The sequence below is a fragment of the Eubalaena glacialis genome, chromosome 1, assembly GCF_028564815.1.
Source record: "Eubalaena glacialis isolate mEubGla1 chromosome 1, mEubGla1.1.hap2.+ XY, whole genome shotgun sequence".
Classification (NCBI taxonomy): domain Eukaryota; kingdom Metazoa; phylum Chordata; class Mammalia; order Artiodactyla; family Balaenidae; genus Eubalaena; species Eubalaena glacialis.
This window is the reverse complement of record NC_083716.1, coordinates 113,602,490-113,619,321: the sequence shown is the minus strand read 5'-3', so window position 1 is coordinate 113,619,321 and position 16,832 is coordinate 113,602,490. Positions and strand designations below refer to the sequence as shown.

The window sequence follows — 16,832 nt, the reverse complement described above, 5'->3', positions numbered from 1 at the left end:
ACCCTCAGAATGGGAGAAAATATTTGCAAATAAAGCAACTGACAAAGGATTAAGCTCCAAAATTTACAAGCAGCTCATGCAGTTCAATATCAAAAAATCAAACAACCCAATCCAAAAATGGGCAGAAGACCTAAACAGACATTTCTTCAAAGAAGATATACAGATTGCCAACAAACACATGAAAGGATGCTCAACATCACTAATCATTAGAGAAATGCAAATCAAAAGTACAATGAGGTATCACCTCACACCACCAGTCAGAATGGCCATCACCAAAAAATCTACAAACAATAAATGCTGGAGAGGGTGTGGAGAAAAGGGAACCCTCTTGCACTATTGATGGGAATGTAAATTGATACAGCCACTGTGGAGAACAGTATGGAGGTTCCTTAAAAAACTAAAAATAGAACTACCATACGACCCAGCAATCCCACTACTGGGCATATACCCTAAGAAAACCATAAGTCAAATAGAGTCATGTACCACGATGTTCATTGCAGCTCTACTTACAATAGCCAGGACATGGAAGCAACCTAAGTGTCCATCGACAGATGAATGGATAAAGAAGATGTGGCACACATATACAATGAAATATTACTCAGCCATAAAAAGAAACGAAATTGAGTTATTTGTAGTGAGGTGGATGGACCTAGAATCTGTCATACAGAGTGAAGTAAGTCAGAAAGAGAAAAACAAATACTGTATGCTAACACATATATATGGAATCTAAAAAAAATGGTTCTGAAGAACCTAGGGGGAGGACAGGAATAAAGATGCAGATATAGAGAATGGACTTGAGGACATGGGGTGGGGGGGGAAGGGTAAGCTGGTATGAAGTGAGAGCGTGTCATGGACATATATACTCTACCAAATGTAAAATAGATAGCTAGTGGGAAGCAGCCGCATAGCACAGGGAGATCAGCCTGGTGCTTTGTGACCACCTAGAGGGGTGGGATAGGGAGGGTGGGAGGGAGACGCAAGAGGGAGGAGGTATGGGGATGTATGTATATGTATAGCTGATTCACTTTGTTATACAGCAGAAACTAACACACCATTGTAAGGCAATTATACTCCAATAAAGATGCTTAAAAAAAAAAGGTATGATTTTAGAAATTTCAGCAACTTAATCCTTCTGTGTCTCAGTTTTCTCATGTGTAAGATGAGAATGGTACAATGACGTCATATGGCTGAGGCGGTGATTAAGTCACAGTCTGTGAAGAGAAACTGCTCTGTACCCATCCTTCCCTCTGCATCCCTCCCCCCTCATAACGAACGAAGGCTCATCTTCTCAGAGGACCTTGCCTTCTGCTCCACTCGCAGCACCTGAAGCCCTGCACCACTGTGCACAGAAGCACCGGCCTCTTCCTCCTTTCTTGGCAGGAAATTTTCAACAGCCAGGTTTCAAACACAGTATCTGGGTGGGGCTGTAGGCTAAGGAGGACCCTGGTCGGTGTTTCCTAAGAAGCTCTTTCTAGATGCTGGGCCACACCTGGGATGTTGTCCCAGTCTGCCTTGCCTTCCTGGCCCCTGACCAAACACAGTCTGATCTCTTCTCTGGCCAGAGTACCCACTCAGCCTGAAACTGCAGATGCCAACCCGTGCCCACCCTTGGAGCCCCGCTCCAAATCAGCACAACTCTAGCCCCTGCTCCCTCAGCTCAGCGACCAGGCCCCCTTTCCCATACACTCTAACCAATGATTCTGAACACCTGCCTCTGTCTCACCTGGGCCCTGGGACCACAGAACTAGACCTTTAGATACTAAGAAGTTCCTGAGAGCTTCGAGAAAAAAACAGGCACCTTCTATACTCTGACGTGGGGAAGTTAAACTGGCTTTGGAGGCGACTCTAACGTTCCAGTTCTTACTTGTTCAGTCGAATGGCATATTCCTTCAGAGCAAACACGTTGTCAGCGAAAACAATAATCTTGTCATTCCTCCTTTCATGAAACTTGATCAGAAACTGGCAAGCTCTGAATTTGTTGGGGTTCATGGTGTACAGCAAGATTCGTTTCTTGGTTTTGATTGCCACATACTCCCGGTAAAACTCAGGAGACATCGGGCACCAAACCTGTGATACAATAAGAATCAGGGGTCAGTATGCAAGCTTAAGCATCATACAACTGGGAACTTTAGCAAATTAGCTTTAAAACAAATCAAGACGAAACCAATGGTATGTGAATTATATCTCAATAATATTGTAAACACACACATACACACACACCACAAAACAAAACCTAATACCCAATGTTGAACCAGGATACTCTCACATGTTAATAACAGATTTTAAAATGCATCAATGTCCAGGGAATTATTCTCACACCAGCTCCAAGTGAAGAAAACCAGATTCCCAATCAGTGGTGTAAACAATCCCTCCCATTTAGATCACACCTCCACACACAGCCCACACACAGCACTGCTACAGAGAACTGCACACACACTTGCCAGCTCTGTCTGTTGGGTTAGCCTAGCAATGACATCCCAGGAGTAAGGAACACACCAGCACCCAGATCTTGGCTTTTAAATTACATTCTCTGCTAAACGGGCTCCACGGAGAAATGGCTGATTCCAGGGCCAGGGCAGGGAAAATACCAGATAAGCCGGAAATACCTTACTGTGCCAGAAAGCAAGGAAGTGCTCAAAGTCTGATGGGAACATGTCAAATGGTCATAGAAACTAGCTTGAATGTAGTCCCACTGGTCACATCTGAGACAATTTGAGCATCCAAATAAGAATGACAGTAACACTCCTGAGGGCCTCCTCTCTGCTAAGCCCTGTGCTTGGGTGTTGACAAACTAAAGGAACCTCGGGCAAGTACACTGAAGTGCCATGACTAAAGGTCTCAAGGCTGTGTACAGACAAAAACGACCCTCCAGCAGCTTTGCACTGGAACAAGCCATAGCCTACACTGGCAGACTGAGCTTTTGGTTGCGACCAGCGCCACTTCTGTGTGATCATCACAGACCACTTCTTCATGCTGCCACCACTGCAGAATTAGCTGACATGGTTATGTGTCAAACTCTGTGCTGAGCTCAAATCTAAGTTTTGCTGTTGTTACCTTTTCTGATTCTCTCTGGGACATATCCTATGATGACCCCTTTAGAATTTCTAGTTCTTCGTAACCAAAGCAATTCTTTTTTCAAAGTAAAATCTTTAAAATCATGCATTTCCCAGAATATGAAACACAAGTGGCCAATGAACGTATGAAAAGATACTCAACGTCATCAGTAAACAGGAAAACACAAACAAAGACCATAAAAAGATACCATTTCACACTTATCAGGTCTGCAAAAATTAAAAGAAGACATTTCCATATTAGGTGCTGGAGATGTGGAGCTAGCTCACTCACCCTGGACAAGAGCGTTAACTGGTGCAACCACTTTGGGAAACAGAGTTTTCCACATGACTAGTGAAGTGAGCATCCGGAGAGTCTCTGACCCAGCAATGTGACTTCTAGGTGCACCTGCCAGAGCAGTGGCCTTCGACCTTGGACCAGTTTATGTCGTAAACTAAACATTCCCACACACCAACACAGTCTTAGGAAACAATATATACCTCTAATACGTATGATGCATTCTGGCAGACTCTATTCTATCCTGATGATGACACACCAAAGTGACGTCACCATCTACTACGTGGTCACAGTCCCGTGTGAACACTGCTTTAGAAAACGTCTGACACAGGAAACAGGGACAAAAAATACACGCAGCAATACTGTCATAACAACAAAAAAACTAAGCTCCAAAGTTAGAGCCAGTGCCCGCCTAGGGCTGGGACTAGAAGCAGGGTCTTGCTGACGGGCACAAGGGGACTTTCGCGGATGCGGGAAATGCCCTAAAACTGGATTGGGGCACAGTTGCACAACTCTTTACATTTACTAAAATCACAAACGTTATAAACCACACTATTTACTTAAAACAGGTAAATGTTATGGAACATAAACTAGACCTCGACAAGGCTGTGAAAAAAAACAACTTAGCAACCCAAACATCTGTCGACATTAGAAAAGAGTTTATTTTTACTTCTGTGTAATATTCCATTAGCTATCAAACTGTGGTATATTTGTCCAATGGAATACTACAGAGGAATTAAAAGGAATAAACTACAGCTACATGTATCATTAAAAAGATAATGCATTATGCAAAGAAAAAAATACTAAGCAAAAGACAGAAGTCATACAAGAACACATATAACCTGATTCTATCTGCATATACATAAAGATTTTTTTAAAAAGCAAAGCTAAACAATGAATGTTTAGGGAATTATACATAGAAGTACAATAATAAAGAAAAGCAAGACGACGACAAACCTAAGCTCCAAGACAGCGGTTACCCTGGCAGCAGTTACCCTGAACCAGAGATGCAACTGGAGAGGAGCAGGCGCCTCAGAAGTCCTGGCAACGCTGCGTGCAAGGTGGGTGCTGATTACGAAGATGTAACCGAAGGGTAGGGAAGCTTCTCGACAGAGCAAGTCCACCTGCACAGCTTCCTCACACTCACCTTCACCCGACAGGCCCATGTCTGCCCTCTGAGGACACAGCCCACCCTACTCTAGCCACTGAGCGACCGTCATTTTAAGGTGCCAGAAAGGATTTCTGTTGCTGTTCCTTCTGAGAAGACTTACCTTTCTTTGAACATGTATTTTAAACACATACCTGTGCAGGTATTCATCACAGAATATGGGGAAAATGCGTTCTTAGAAATAATCAAGGCCACATGTGCCTTCTGGGGTCATCAAAACCAACAGGCTTTGGTACCGGGGGTGGCCTGTGGGCTGCCCACACAGGACCAGCAAGAATCCCTCCGGGGTGAGGGTGGGCAGGAGTACCCTGAGGTGCTCACTCCCAGAAAGGAGGACGAAAAGCCGAGCCAGCCTGGATTAGCCTCCTGACCTGACCACTTCCTGTGTGCCCGTGGACAAGTGATTCTGCTTGGCGCATCTGTGAAATCGCGGGAGACTGCCCACCCCACGGGGGCTGAGGGTACTGCACGAGGCAGCAGCACTCTTGCTCAGGTCCTGACCTGTGTATCTGCCCACGAGGAATCGACCTGATCCACCTCCCTCCCCCAGGGACCGTGCCAGGAAGGGGACAGCTACCTCAGCGCACTGGACTTTGGCGATGTAGCCGTTGTTCTGCAGCTCCATCCAGTTGGCTTCATAGAGCTTGGGCCCAATCAGAAAATTTAAGTCGACAATTTTGTCATCTTCCCGGACGAGGGTTGCGGTCAAGCCCAGTTTGCAGTGGGCCTGCACGATGGTGAGCACCCGTCGGAACATCTTGGCTGGGGAAACAATCGGCGCATTCACGCTGTCACTTTTTTAAATGCTCAAAGTACCAAAGACAGCCTCGACCTAATACTGGCCCGGGACACTGCACGGCTGACCCCCGGGCTTCTGGATCACAGGAACCTGGCTCTAGACAAGAATGATTAGGAGCGAATGCTTAATCTCCACTTTTAGACCTGTCCAAAAGAAGGGTGAAAAGGAGAACAAGAGGGGGAGATGACCTGGAGGAAGCCCCAGGCTAGGGAACCCCAGCACTCCCCTCTCAACAGCTCGGCTATCAGGAGCACAAACGGCAATCTGAAACATGACCTACACTTAAAATACCACTGAGCTCTGAATCATGCAAGGAATTTGTTCACCCTGAGGCCTGTACCTCGGTTACCAGGAAGATGGTGGGGTATCTGGAGGACCAGAGGAATGAAAGTAGCTCCACTTCCCACCACCCTCCCAGAAACCAGGAAGAAACAAGGGAGAGATGAAACCCCAGGCACCTCTCCCACCTTAGGAAACGTCCCTCTCTACACTCTTCCAATTACATTCATTCTGGTCAACCAGCAACGTCCTTTGCCTTCCTTTTGCTTGAATGTTATCATTCTTTCTGAGGTATCCAATTTAATTAAATAAACACTAAAAGGGTATAAGATATTCATTTTTAAAAACTCAATTTATGGGTTTCCACAGGTTCACCTTTTAAAAACTCTAACACTATGAAGGAAAGTAAAAATGTTGAAGTCATGCTTATCTTATATCCAATTAAAGGCAAGGTTAGTGATACTTCAGAAATAGACCTGGGAATTCCCTGGCTGTCCAGTGGTTAGGACTCCATGCTTTCACGGCCAAGGGCCAGGGTTCAATCCCTGGTCAGGGAACTAAGATCCACAAGCCGCCGTGGCACGGCCGGATTAAAAAAAAAAAAAAAAAGAAAGAAATAGACCGAACGATCCGAGGGAAAGAAGGGCAGACGTCACCAAAATGCAAACCAAAAACATAAGAACAGTAAAATAACAAAGGGCTGTCTAACCCCAGTAAGTGCCCAGGTCTCACGGTTTCACACACTGCAGCCTAACACAGCTTGCACAAACCCCTGGAAAACAAACAAGCAAAAACCCAGGGTCAGGCTTATGTCCAAGGACTGTGCCGGCTCCAAAAAAGGGCAGCCAAGGACCCCAGACCAGGTTCCCCACATCAGAAGGACATGGCAGCCAAGGCAGTGGAGACCCCAAGCTACTGTGGGCTCCAGGGAGGCAGCACTGGGGCGGCCCGGGGACTGCATCAACCCGAGGGGAGCACAACGCAGGGACCCTGCCTGAACACTCTGCAGCCAGAAACAAGCCTTCCCCGAGGCATCGGCCCTGCAAACGAGTCACGTCCCACTGCTGCGTTCTCTCACAGCCATAACAGCTGTCACGGGGGAAGAGCTCACGTACAATGACGTGCACGGCTCCATGAATTTTTACACAGGTACGTACCTGTGGAACCACCCAGATGAGGATGCGAGCGTTCTCAGCACCCAGGAGTCTCGCCTCTGACCCCTCTGGTCAACACCAGCACTCTCCCTCAAGGGAACCCCGATCCAAGTTCAGTCATCAGAGAGGAGGTCTGCCTCCAGTCTGAAGTTCATGTAAATGGAATCACAGTACGTACTTTGCGTGTGCAGCTTGTTTCACCGGACATTATGTAGCGGTTGTCATTTGACATTTATTTGTGTGATTCTCTGACTGTCTCTCCCACTTTGTCTCCAGTGCCAAGCAGAGTGCCTGGTACTTAATGGGTTCTCAATAAATACTTGTTAAAATAATGAAAGTGGCACAGTGCCTTGCATGCAGGAAACACCTAATATATGCAAGTACTGTAATAAGAATTTCTTATTAATATAATGACTTAATAGGGCTCCTTTTGGAAGATTTTTAAAAGAACACAACAATCTTTATCTTCTGAGATAAATCTCAAAGATTTACCATTCTACCTAGTCCAAGTGGTAAATGTTTATGGCAGAATCTTACTCTGATTTGCTAGAATTCCCTATTTAACATCTGCTCTCTGGCTCAGTGAGCATGGCCATTAGGGCTTATAAGGCCTGAACGCAAAATCCTTTAGAGCAGTTTGGTTTCACTCTTCTACCTAAACAGAGGCAAACTGCTCCAATGAACCAGAGGAGAGACAGACACACCTGGTGAACCGTGTGGGGTACACCTCTATATCCTCATCACCAGATAACCAACCCCAAGCCTGGCTGCCACCCTCTGAGACCCGGGGCCCAAGTTAAAGAGGAACATCAATGTATGCTAAATATATCCTCCGGCAGAAGGCCTCAAACATCCCCACGCTTCAAACACAGCCTTCAACTAAACTGCTACAAAGCAATTCCAAAGTCGTTTATAAAAGATGTTTATCTAGATCACCAATTCCCAATCCAGTCAGACCCAATACCCACCCTCTCCTTACAGTTTTTTTTTTTCCTCTTGGTTTAGTTTTTAAATATCACACAGTAAACTGCACTTCTTCTGAGGGTGGGTGGGTGAGAGTGGTTCTATACATGTTAACACGTGTGCAGACTCACGTAACCACCACCATAATCATACTCAGGAGACGAACCAATCCATGACCCCAAAAGCTGCCTCGTGCTCTCCCTGTACAGTCACACCCTCCCCGCCCCACCCCACCCCGGCACCCACCGATCCGTTCTCCGTCACTACACTTTTGTCTTTTCAAGAATGTCCTACGAAAGGCATCACACACTCTGTAACCTCCTGGGACTGGCTGATTTCACTCAGCAAGAAGCCTCTGAGACTCCTTGTCACGCAGCGTCCCAGCGGTTGAGGTGCCAGCTTCAATGGCTTGTCCATCCAGCCACTCACTGACAGGCATTTCCGCTGTCTTCTAGGTTTCGGAGATTACAACCAGAGCTGCTGCTATAAACATTCATGCACAGGTTTTTGTGTGAACCTAAGTTTTCATTTCTCTAGGAGAGATGCCCAGAGTGGGACTGCTGGGTCTATATGGTAATTTTCTAATAAACTGCCAAACCTCCCCAGAGTGACTGTACATTTTGCAAGTCCTCTGGCCACGTATGACAGTTCCAGTTGATGTGCACTCTTGTCACTACTTGGTACTGTCAATATTTTTTATTTTAGCCACTCTAATAGGTCTGTAGTGGCATCTCATCGTGGCTTTAACCTGCATTTCCCTGGGGACTAATGCTGCAGAACATCTTTCAAATGCTTATTGGCGTCTGTATACTCTCTTGAGTGAACATCTATTCATGTCTTTTGCCTGTTTTCTAACATTTCTGCCTTTGCCTGACTGTAACAGCGATCAAATTAACATGTCTAAAGCCTAACTCCCGATCTTGTCTCTCCAAACCTGCTCCTTCTAGAGACTTCCCCATCTCAACATCCACTCCACCCTTCTGATGGCTCAAGCCAAAAGCTGACAGTCACCCTTGATTTCTCTTTCTTTCAGAACCACATCTAACCAGCCCACCCAACCTTCACAACATAACCAGAATCAGTTTACCTTTATTCTTACTGGTCCAAGCCTCATGTGGGGATTCTACCAACTAACCTACCTAGCTGCTCTCCACCCTTGCTTTCTGCAGTCTCTTCTCAGCACAGCAGCCAGGGTGATATTTTTATAACATTACGTCAGATAACGTCACCCTCGGCTCAAATCCCTCAAATGGCTTCTCACCCAGAGTGCAAGCCAAAGACCTCCTTCAGGTCCTACAGGATTGGCTCCGACACCCCTCCGACCTCAGCTTTGACTGCTCTCCTCCACGTTCCCCTCCAGCCGCAGGGCTACAGTATTGTCAGGCCATGCAAGTACTACTTCCCCACCTCAGGACTGCTTCCTTCTACCCGAGAGACCCCTCTCATCCCTATCTGTCTTGCTGTGAACATCTCTCGGTGTTTTCAGACATCCAGAGGTGTTGGAGGAGCTCTCATTACACAGAAAAGAACAGAAAGGCCATTTTGACAATGTTTTGAATACTCTATGTGAAAATGCCTCTGATTTCATTTACTTCAGAGTAATCTCTAATTTACACTTCTTAATTGATCAGGGCTACCCATTAACTTGTTTTATCAAGAAAGGTTTGCCTGGAATGCTATTCAGTAATAAAACGAACACAGCATCGGTACATATTACAACGTGGGTAAACCACTGTGTGAAAGAAGTCAGATAAAAGAAAATACATATTATGTGATTCTGTGAATATATTTCCAGAAAAGGCACGTCTCTAGAAACAGAAAGCAATTCAGTGACTGCCTGCGGCTAAGGATGAAAACACTGATGGCAAGTGAGTATGAGGACAATGTTCTAAAACTGGGTCACGGTGATGGTTGCACAAACTCCGTTTTACTAAAAATCCTGAATCGTGTACTCACGCTGGGTAGATTTTACGGTTCATAAATTATGTCAATATGCCTGTTTAAAAGGACTGCCTGCAATACTTGGACTTCTATAACATATTAAGGAACAATACTTCAGTCCTCAAATAAAACAAATATTGCAAGGACTTTTTTGTGCCCCAGTCTAGTTTTTGCAGGACCGTAAAGAAAAAAAATGGGTTAAGGGTAAGCTGAAGTGCAATAGTTGAGAGGGAGGATGGAAGAAAATATCACTTTCTAGATGACTACTCTGGGCCAGTGATTAAGGAAGCTGCCAGTGTGTACACCCACCTACCACTAAGCCCCACCCCACCCCACCCACCCACGCTCATGGAAATCAATCTGTCTATACGATGAGTGGGCATCCCAGCTCTCAGCCGGCTTACCTGGTATGGTGTGTACTTCGTCCAGGATCATGAGGCCCCACTCCTGAGTTTTGAGCCACTCCATCACCCGCTCGGCCTCCCAGGACCTTTTGGTGGTGTGGCCCAGCATGGAGTAGGTGCTGATGGCAATGGAGCAGCCTATGGGCTTGTCCTTGGCGTCGGAGGTAAAGCGGCAGATCTGGCTGTCGTCAATGGTGGACCACATCTTGAACTGGGCTTTCCACTGCTCCACAGACACAGCTGAGTTGCCCAGCACCAGGCAGCGCTTTCTGACTGTGCACGCAGCTGTCACGCCAACCAGGGACTTCCCAGCACCTACGAGAAACCAAAGGGCAGTCCTACGTGAGGCCGGGTTGAAATGAGGGACAGGGACAGACGGGAGGACTTGTCAGCCCACCAAGCTGGCCAAAATCATTTGTAACGATCCTCATGGCTGACACTGTTGAGGTGCTTACTGCTCCAAACCTGTTTCCTTCTTCAGAAAAAGGCGGCACGCACACTCCACACACAAACGTGAGAATTAAAAGACACAAGTGCCTATTAAAGCACTGTACACGCATCTCATTTAAATGTTGAAAAACAACATTTGTCAAAATAAACCATCGGTAAGAGACACTCCTATTATTGCCATTTTAAACACGGGAAAACTAAAGCTGAGGGGTAAGTCGCCCAAGGCCCTGGGACAGCGGTGCTGCTGGGGTACAGTGTGCCCAACACCCAGACTACCTCAGGAGAGACTCAGTAAAAGACGGCTACCATGATGATGCAACAAACTGGGCTGAGCACTTGGGAATGCGGTACGTACGCTGCTACTGGCAAAGACAGAGGAAGGTGAAACTCCAGGGGCTTCTGAGTTTACTACCACCTACCACGTGAAGATCAAGATTAAAAATCAAGCTATTCCTTGAAACAGCAATTCTTCCTTGACCAGGGGTGTGCATCAAAATAACCCATGAGGCTTTAAAAAAAAAAAAAAAAAAATCTGAAGGTGCCTGCCCCTCCCCCAGAGGGTCTGCCTTCTTGAGTGTGGGGTAGACCACCAGCTGAGTCTACTGTGACCTCTGGCCAAGAACCCAGGCCAGACCTGACACGACTTAGGACAAATGATATTAGACAGGCGCCAAGGGGGCTGCCGCAGCCCCTTCTTGGATGTGCACACTGTAATAAGCAGTCCAGGACCAAACAAAGTTTCTGTGCTAGGGAGCCTCCAAATACACGTAACTTACAAGACTGACTGTGAGGAACTCTAACCCCAGGATGTAAACTAGCCCTTTCCCGCAGCACCATCCTTCCTCACTGCCCAAGACTTTATACACTGCTTAGCTGATTGGTTTACTGTCTGAGCCCCCCCACCACAATGAGCTCCACGAGGTCACGAGTGCTGTTCTATCCACCACTACATGCCCAGCGTGGACTCAGGGCCCTGCTCAGAGCAAGCACGCAAGTATTTGTCAAGTCGTGAGTCAGGGAGCCATGTGACACTGGCTGTTCCCTGACCAGGTGGGATTTAGAGAAAGGCCCTCAGGGAGGGCGTAAGGCAGATCCGGACAGAGCAGCCTAGCCATCTTCTTCACTCAGGCGTCACTCACCACAAGGAAGGACGATGACCCCGGAACGTGCGCGCCCATTCCCAAACATCTTCCGCAAGCTCTTCTCTTGATAAGGTCTAAGGACAGCTGTGGGTTTCAGGTCAATGTTGATGTCAGGGTTGACAGAATCATTCCGGAAGTCGTATTCTGCCAACAGAGGGTACTCCAGGTGGATGCAACGTTTCTGGAGTTCCTCAATCATTTCCTGGAAAGTGAGCATGAAGGTTTTATAATCTTGTTAACTCCAAAGTGTGCTCACAAACAGCACACATTCCAAGGAGCCTAATGATTTAAAGAAAAAAAAAAAAGGTTAGCTAGACTTTTAAATTTCAGATCTTGCTTGATGACGGCCGGCTGAAAGCATAGACTAAGGGCCCCAAACTAAGGACATGGACAAAATTAAATCCAATCAGCCACCAAAAATGCCCCCCAGGCACTGTTTCTCACACCTCCCCAGGAACCTGTGAACACTGACCCACCAGCCTGAAGAACAGGACACTGAGATCTAAGTCCATCAGGAAGAATGGTGCTGCAGTGCACAGGCACCAAAATTTGGGGACAGATGGGGATTCCTTCCTCTCACACAGACTACAGACAGTCCAGGAAGGGCTGAACCAGCTTCTGACACCGGCTTAGAGAAGCAACCAGGAGGGGTACGTTCACTAACCTGCTTGACTTCAAAAGATACGGTCTGTGTCTCTTCTTCTTCCTCCTCATCCTTGTCCATTTGCTCATAAAAGTCAAACAGGTCCGTGGGGATGTCACATTTACCCTGTGGATCTGTCACCCGGGAAGTGGACGGCCCACCGCTGCCTTCAGCACTCTTAGCGATCTGAAAGAGAAAGGCAGGATCGGACTTGCACAAAACACTTAACCCTACTGTTACCAAGCAACAAAGCTGCAAGAAAACAAGGACTACCAGACTGCAAATGCTGGACTAACAGCACCTGAGAGAACTAAAATCCTAAGTGCGTCCACCCCCAAGGGCGACCCAGGAGGCCACATACGGCAGATTTGCTGGTGAAAGTCTCTGTGATGAGCTCGGTGGCCTCCCCCTCAGAGTTCCTCAGGCGGCATTCCCGGATCATGGGATCCTGGAGAAGATGCTGGATGACATCAGGGTGAGAACTTTCAACGAAGTACCTGTAAGAGGGGAGGAAGGAGGTGCCTACTGACCAGTACACCACTGTCAGAAGGCTCCACTGCTCACTCATAGGATGGTCTGGAGACAGCGGCCTAAGGCCTCTCTCCACGCTCACTCTCCCCCAACCCTTCGCCACATCTGAGATATGAGCTACTGGCCATGACATAACACACGAGGGTTGTAGGCAAAGCCCCGCTGTGAAGACAAACTAGCAGGGATCTGAACCTCAGCTCCACTGTTCAGGGGAATACAGTGGTCAGTGAATGAATTTCCGGTTTTGGCCACATCACTTCACTTATTCCTTTTAGCCCCTTACGCGGGGGAGTAGGTGTTAGTGCAGAGCAGACAGTCCACAAGTGTTAGCTCCTTGCCACCTGGTATGCAGAGGGTGAACGTGCCTTGCATGGGCCTGTCACAGAATCCCTTACCTGTTGTGCTTCAGGACCAGCTTGACTTTCCCATAGCTGACAGTACATAACTGCAAGAAGTGACAACACCATACAGGCAAAATCAGCAATATGCAGCTCACCCAGAACACGTTCATTACTGGGCACATCTTACTACCTATCAACCAAGCGAAGAGTTCATTTTACTTTAGGAAAATCCGATGTGCAATCCTAAAGGGGGTAGATCTGCCTAAATTGAGCTTTTCTATTAGCTCCTACTTTTTGAGGGCAAAACCTTCCTCTTGCCTGGCTAATTCTGATGCACGTCCCTTAATCTAAAAAATGCTGCTTAAAATCTTTCTTTTATTTTCCCTTTCCCTTTCTTCTCCATTCCCAGAGCCCCATCCTAATCCAGGAGTTCATCTCACTGTACCAGTACTACCACAGCTCCCAGCACAAAGCTGGTAGAGTTATGTGTCCACTAAGTGTATGCTGCGCAAATTAAATGTGAAGCCTCTGGCCTCCTCACCAATGTTCCTATCTCCCCAACTAGATGTAAGTCTCTTGATGGTAGAAAATCCTTCCAGGTTCCCAAAAATCTTTAGGATGGAATGCAGCAGAGATTATACAGTAGCCACGAAAAGTCACAATTCAGATCTCAGGCTGCTGCCGCCTCCACTGCTGCCCTTCTGCATCCGCCACTGCACTAACCAACACCCACATTCCCGCAGGCAGCTCCCAACCAAGACTGAGAACAGCCAGGGTACTGAAATAGGCTCATGCTACAAGGTGCAAGCCCTTCTCCCAGGGCACCCTTTCACATCAGAAGGAAAGAAAACTCTCTCCAGGGCTCCTGCCAGCTTCTCTGAGATTGGCTCCATTACTGTACTGGATGCCTGTGGCACTCATCTTCTGCCACTTCAGATCTGGGGGTCTGAAGCCAACTCCCTGTAGATCAGCCGAGGACAACGAAAGCCACTGTGCACCTCTTTTGAATGGTGTTCACTGTCTCTCAGAACAAACCCAAGCAGGTCCAAGTGCTCGTCACATAGAACCCTACGCACTTCAAAATCTGAAGTCCTTTTGACTTTTCCTAATGGAAGTTGTTGACCAGTGGTCTCGTGCAGGTATTCAAACTTAGATGGAGTTTATCATCAGTACTAACTTGCTCAGCTTACCATACAGAACACCACAGACTGAGTCGTTTAACAACAGAAACTTATTTCTAGAAGTCCAGGATCACGATGCCAGCCATTTCGTTTCCAGTGAAGGTTCTCTTCCCAGCTTCTAGGGGGCTACCTTCTTGCTCTATGCTCACATTACCTCTTCCTTGTACAAATGAAGAGAGAAAGAGAGCACACAAGCCTTCTGGTGTCTTCTTATAAGGACACTCATCCTATTGGCCTCACTCTTATAACCACGTCTAACTTTAATTATATCCTTACTCCAAATACAATCACATTACGGGGTAGGTCCTCAACACACGAATTCCGGAGGGGGCACAATTCGGTCCGTAACACCGTTCACTTTGGGCTGTATTCCCAAATAACCTGGGCCAGAATGGGCCTGAATTAGTAACCCCGCTGTGTGAGCACCCACTGGCTAAGAGCGGCTCGTGGGAAGTGTGCCCTCAGCGAAACACGATGCTGGATCCAGAGGAGTAGCAGCTGGGGTAATCGGTTACTATGCTCCCCACATTGGATCTGAATGGCATTTTCGTGACTGCTACAGGGTAACAACGTACAGCACCTGTCCCCACTATCACTACGTTAAGAAGGAGGGCAAAAGAGCCAGCCTTAGCCCCCACTTGCCTTAATAAACTGAATAATTCCATCAGGGACTCCCGTCTTGCTGAGCTTCCTGAGGTACTCAGTGATGTCACTAGTTTGCAGCCCAACGCTGACAGCTGCGTACAGGGAGTAGGCGGTTAGTTTGTACTCATGCACGTGGGTTGGTCGGCACACCGGCTCTGCAATAGCCACCAGGAAGTCTTGAGCATATTTGTAAACTGGAGAGAAGGCTTCTAAGAAGATGTGGCCATCAGGAGCCTGCGAAACACCAAATGGACACGACAGACAAGGCAACTAATTGAGTTGCAGAGACGATTAGACTCTTTCCCACATCATTATCTAGAAAGGATAAGCTGCCCAGAAAGTGATCTAAAGCTAGCCAACACCAGGAATATTTCTGTAAGCACATCTTCAGCCAACTGTGGGTCCTGCTACTTTAATCGGATACAAGGAGTAGAGAGAACAGAAGAAAAGGTTTCTAAAGTCAGTAGCTGCCTCTCACGATTCTTCACAGGAAAAGCCCACCTTACTAGCTATCCTTCTGGCTAGATTTCAAATGAATGGAGAACATTAATTGCTTCAAGTTGAGCAAAAAAACTGCCTAGCAAATATATGTCTCATTAGTTTTTTTTTAATGGGGAATTAAAATGTTACATAATAAATGCCATTTATTCTTTAGATAAAAGTTGTTTCCAAACATGTGGCAGAATTGGAGAGGGAAAGGGGAGCAAAAGGAGGGGTTAGAGAGGAAGGAAGCCCACGTCTAGCCAGCACATGTGTGCGAGCAGGCTCACTGCTATCTCGGCTGTTTCAAACTGCCTATGAAAATGAAAGCTCGCTGCCAGTGGTCTCCAAAGCGAAGCTCACGATCCCGCGTTCCTATCTGGGCCGCACCCACTCTTGGGCCCGGCCCCGGCTGAGGGCGTGCTTACCACCCACAGGGGCCTGGAGGTGTGGTCGTCCTTCAGCGGCATCTGCAGCCTGTAGTCCTTGGCTCCATACTCATCCACTTTGGTGCCGGACTCATCCACCTGCTTCCCGGCCGCGGAGGGAACCGCTTCCTGAGACTCGTTCCCAGGGGCGTCGTCTTCATCGTCTTCCTCATCCTCGTAGTGCCGCTTCTTGGACTTCTTCTTCTCTGCAGATACGGACACGGACACAGAAGTGAGCCCCGCAGGAGCCTTGGGTTCCCCCCGCACCGACTAGCCGCAGGTCGGGGGAACCTGGCTGCAGCCGGACTTCCCTAGCGCCAAGCACCCCTGGCCCCGAGCCACTGCGCGCCGCGGGCGTCCTCTCCCTCAAACGCTGCCCACCCAGCCCGGGGGGCAGGGCTGCCCGGAGGTCAGGGGTCGCACCCCCGCCCAGCGGCCTGTCGGGACAGTAGGTGACGACGGCGAGCGACTCTGGGGTCGACCGCCGCCGAGAAACCCTGAGCAGCTACCACACAGGATGATAGGGACGGCAGGTGCAGGCAGCCCCGAAACGCGCCCACGCCACGTCTCACCGCGGTCCCCCCGGTCCCTTTTGCCCATGTCGGCGACCGCAGCAGCCAGCCAGTGCCGCCGAGGCACCCTGGCGACGGCTCTCTGTGGGACTTCCGGTTCACACCGGAAGTTCTTCCGGCCACCGCACAGGAAGTCCCGCCTCTGGGCGCCCGGGGGAGGCGTAGGTGTCTGATCCCGCAGCTGAGAGGTCCGCTGACTGTGCCCGGGTGCAGGCCCTTTCTCCCCATTTTTTCTCCTAGTCAGTGAAGTATTTTTTACAGTACCTGTTATGATCGTCCAGGCACTGTTGTTTTAGACCCTGGGGCAGGACAGTGAACAGAGCAAAGGCGTTGGCCTCTTGGAACAGAGAGACGTGGGCCGTA

General features: G+C 48.0%; 1 protein-coding gene across 1 annotated transcript in view; it reads right to left on the bottom strand.

Annotated features, from left to right (window-relative positions):
• Nucleotides 1–16,551, bottom strand: part of ERCC3 (ERCC excision repair 3, TFIIH core complex helicase subunit) — a 37,530-nt gene extending 20,979 nt beyond the window's left edge. Inside the window, exons 1-10 of the mRNA XM_061199135.1 lie at nt 16,470–16,551; nt 15,898–16,103; nt 14,987–15,223; nt 13,218–13,267; nt 12,653–12,788; nt 12,313–12,477; nt 11,646–11,850; nt 10,057–10,371; nt 5,094–5,278; nt 1,865–2,067 (exon numbers count right to left, since the gene is read on the bottom strand). Coding sequence (XP_061055118.1) covers nt 1,865–2,067; nt 5,094–5,278; nt 10,057–10,371; nt 11,646–11,850; nt 12,313–12,477; nt 12,653–12,788; nt 13,218–13,267; nt 14,987–15,223; nt 15,898–16,103; nt 16,470–16,497 — 1,730 coding nt within the window. The 5' untranslated portion in view covers nt 16,498–16,551. The remainder of the gene's footprint in view (nt 1–1,864; nt 2,068–5,093; nt 5,279–10,056; nt 10,372–11,645; nt 11,851–12,312; nt 12,478–12,652; nt 12,789–13,217; nt 13,268–14,986; nt 15,224–15,897; nt 16,104–16,469) is intronic.
• Nucleotides 16,552–16,832: the final 281 nt, after the last annotated feature.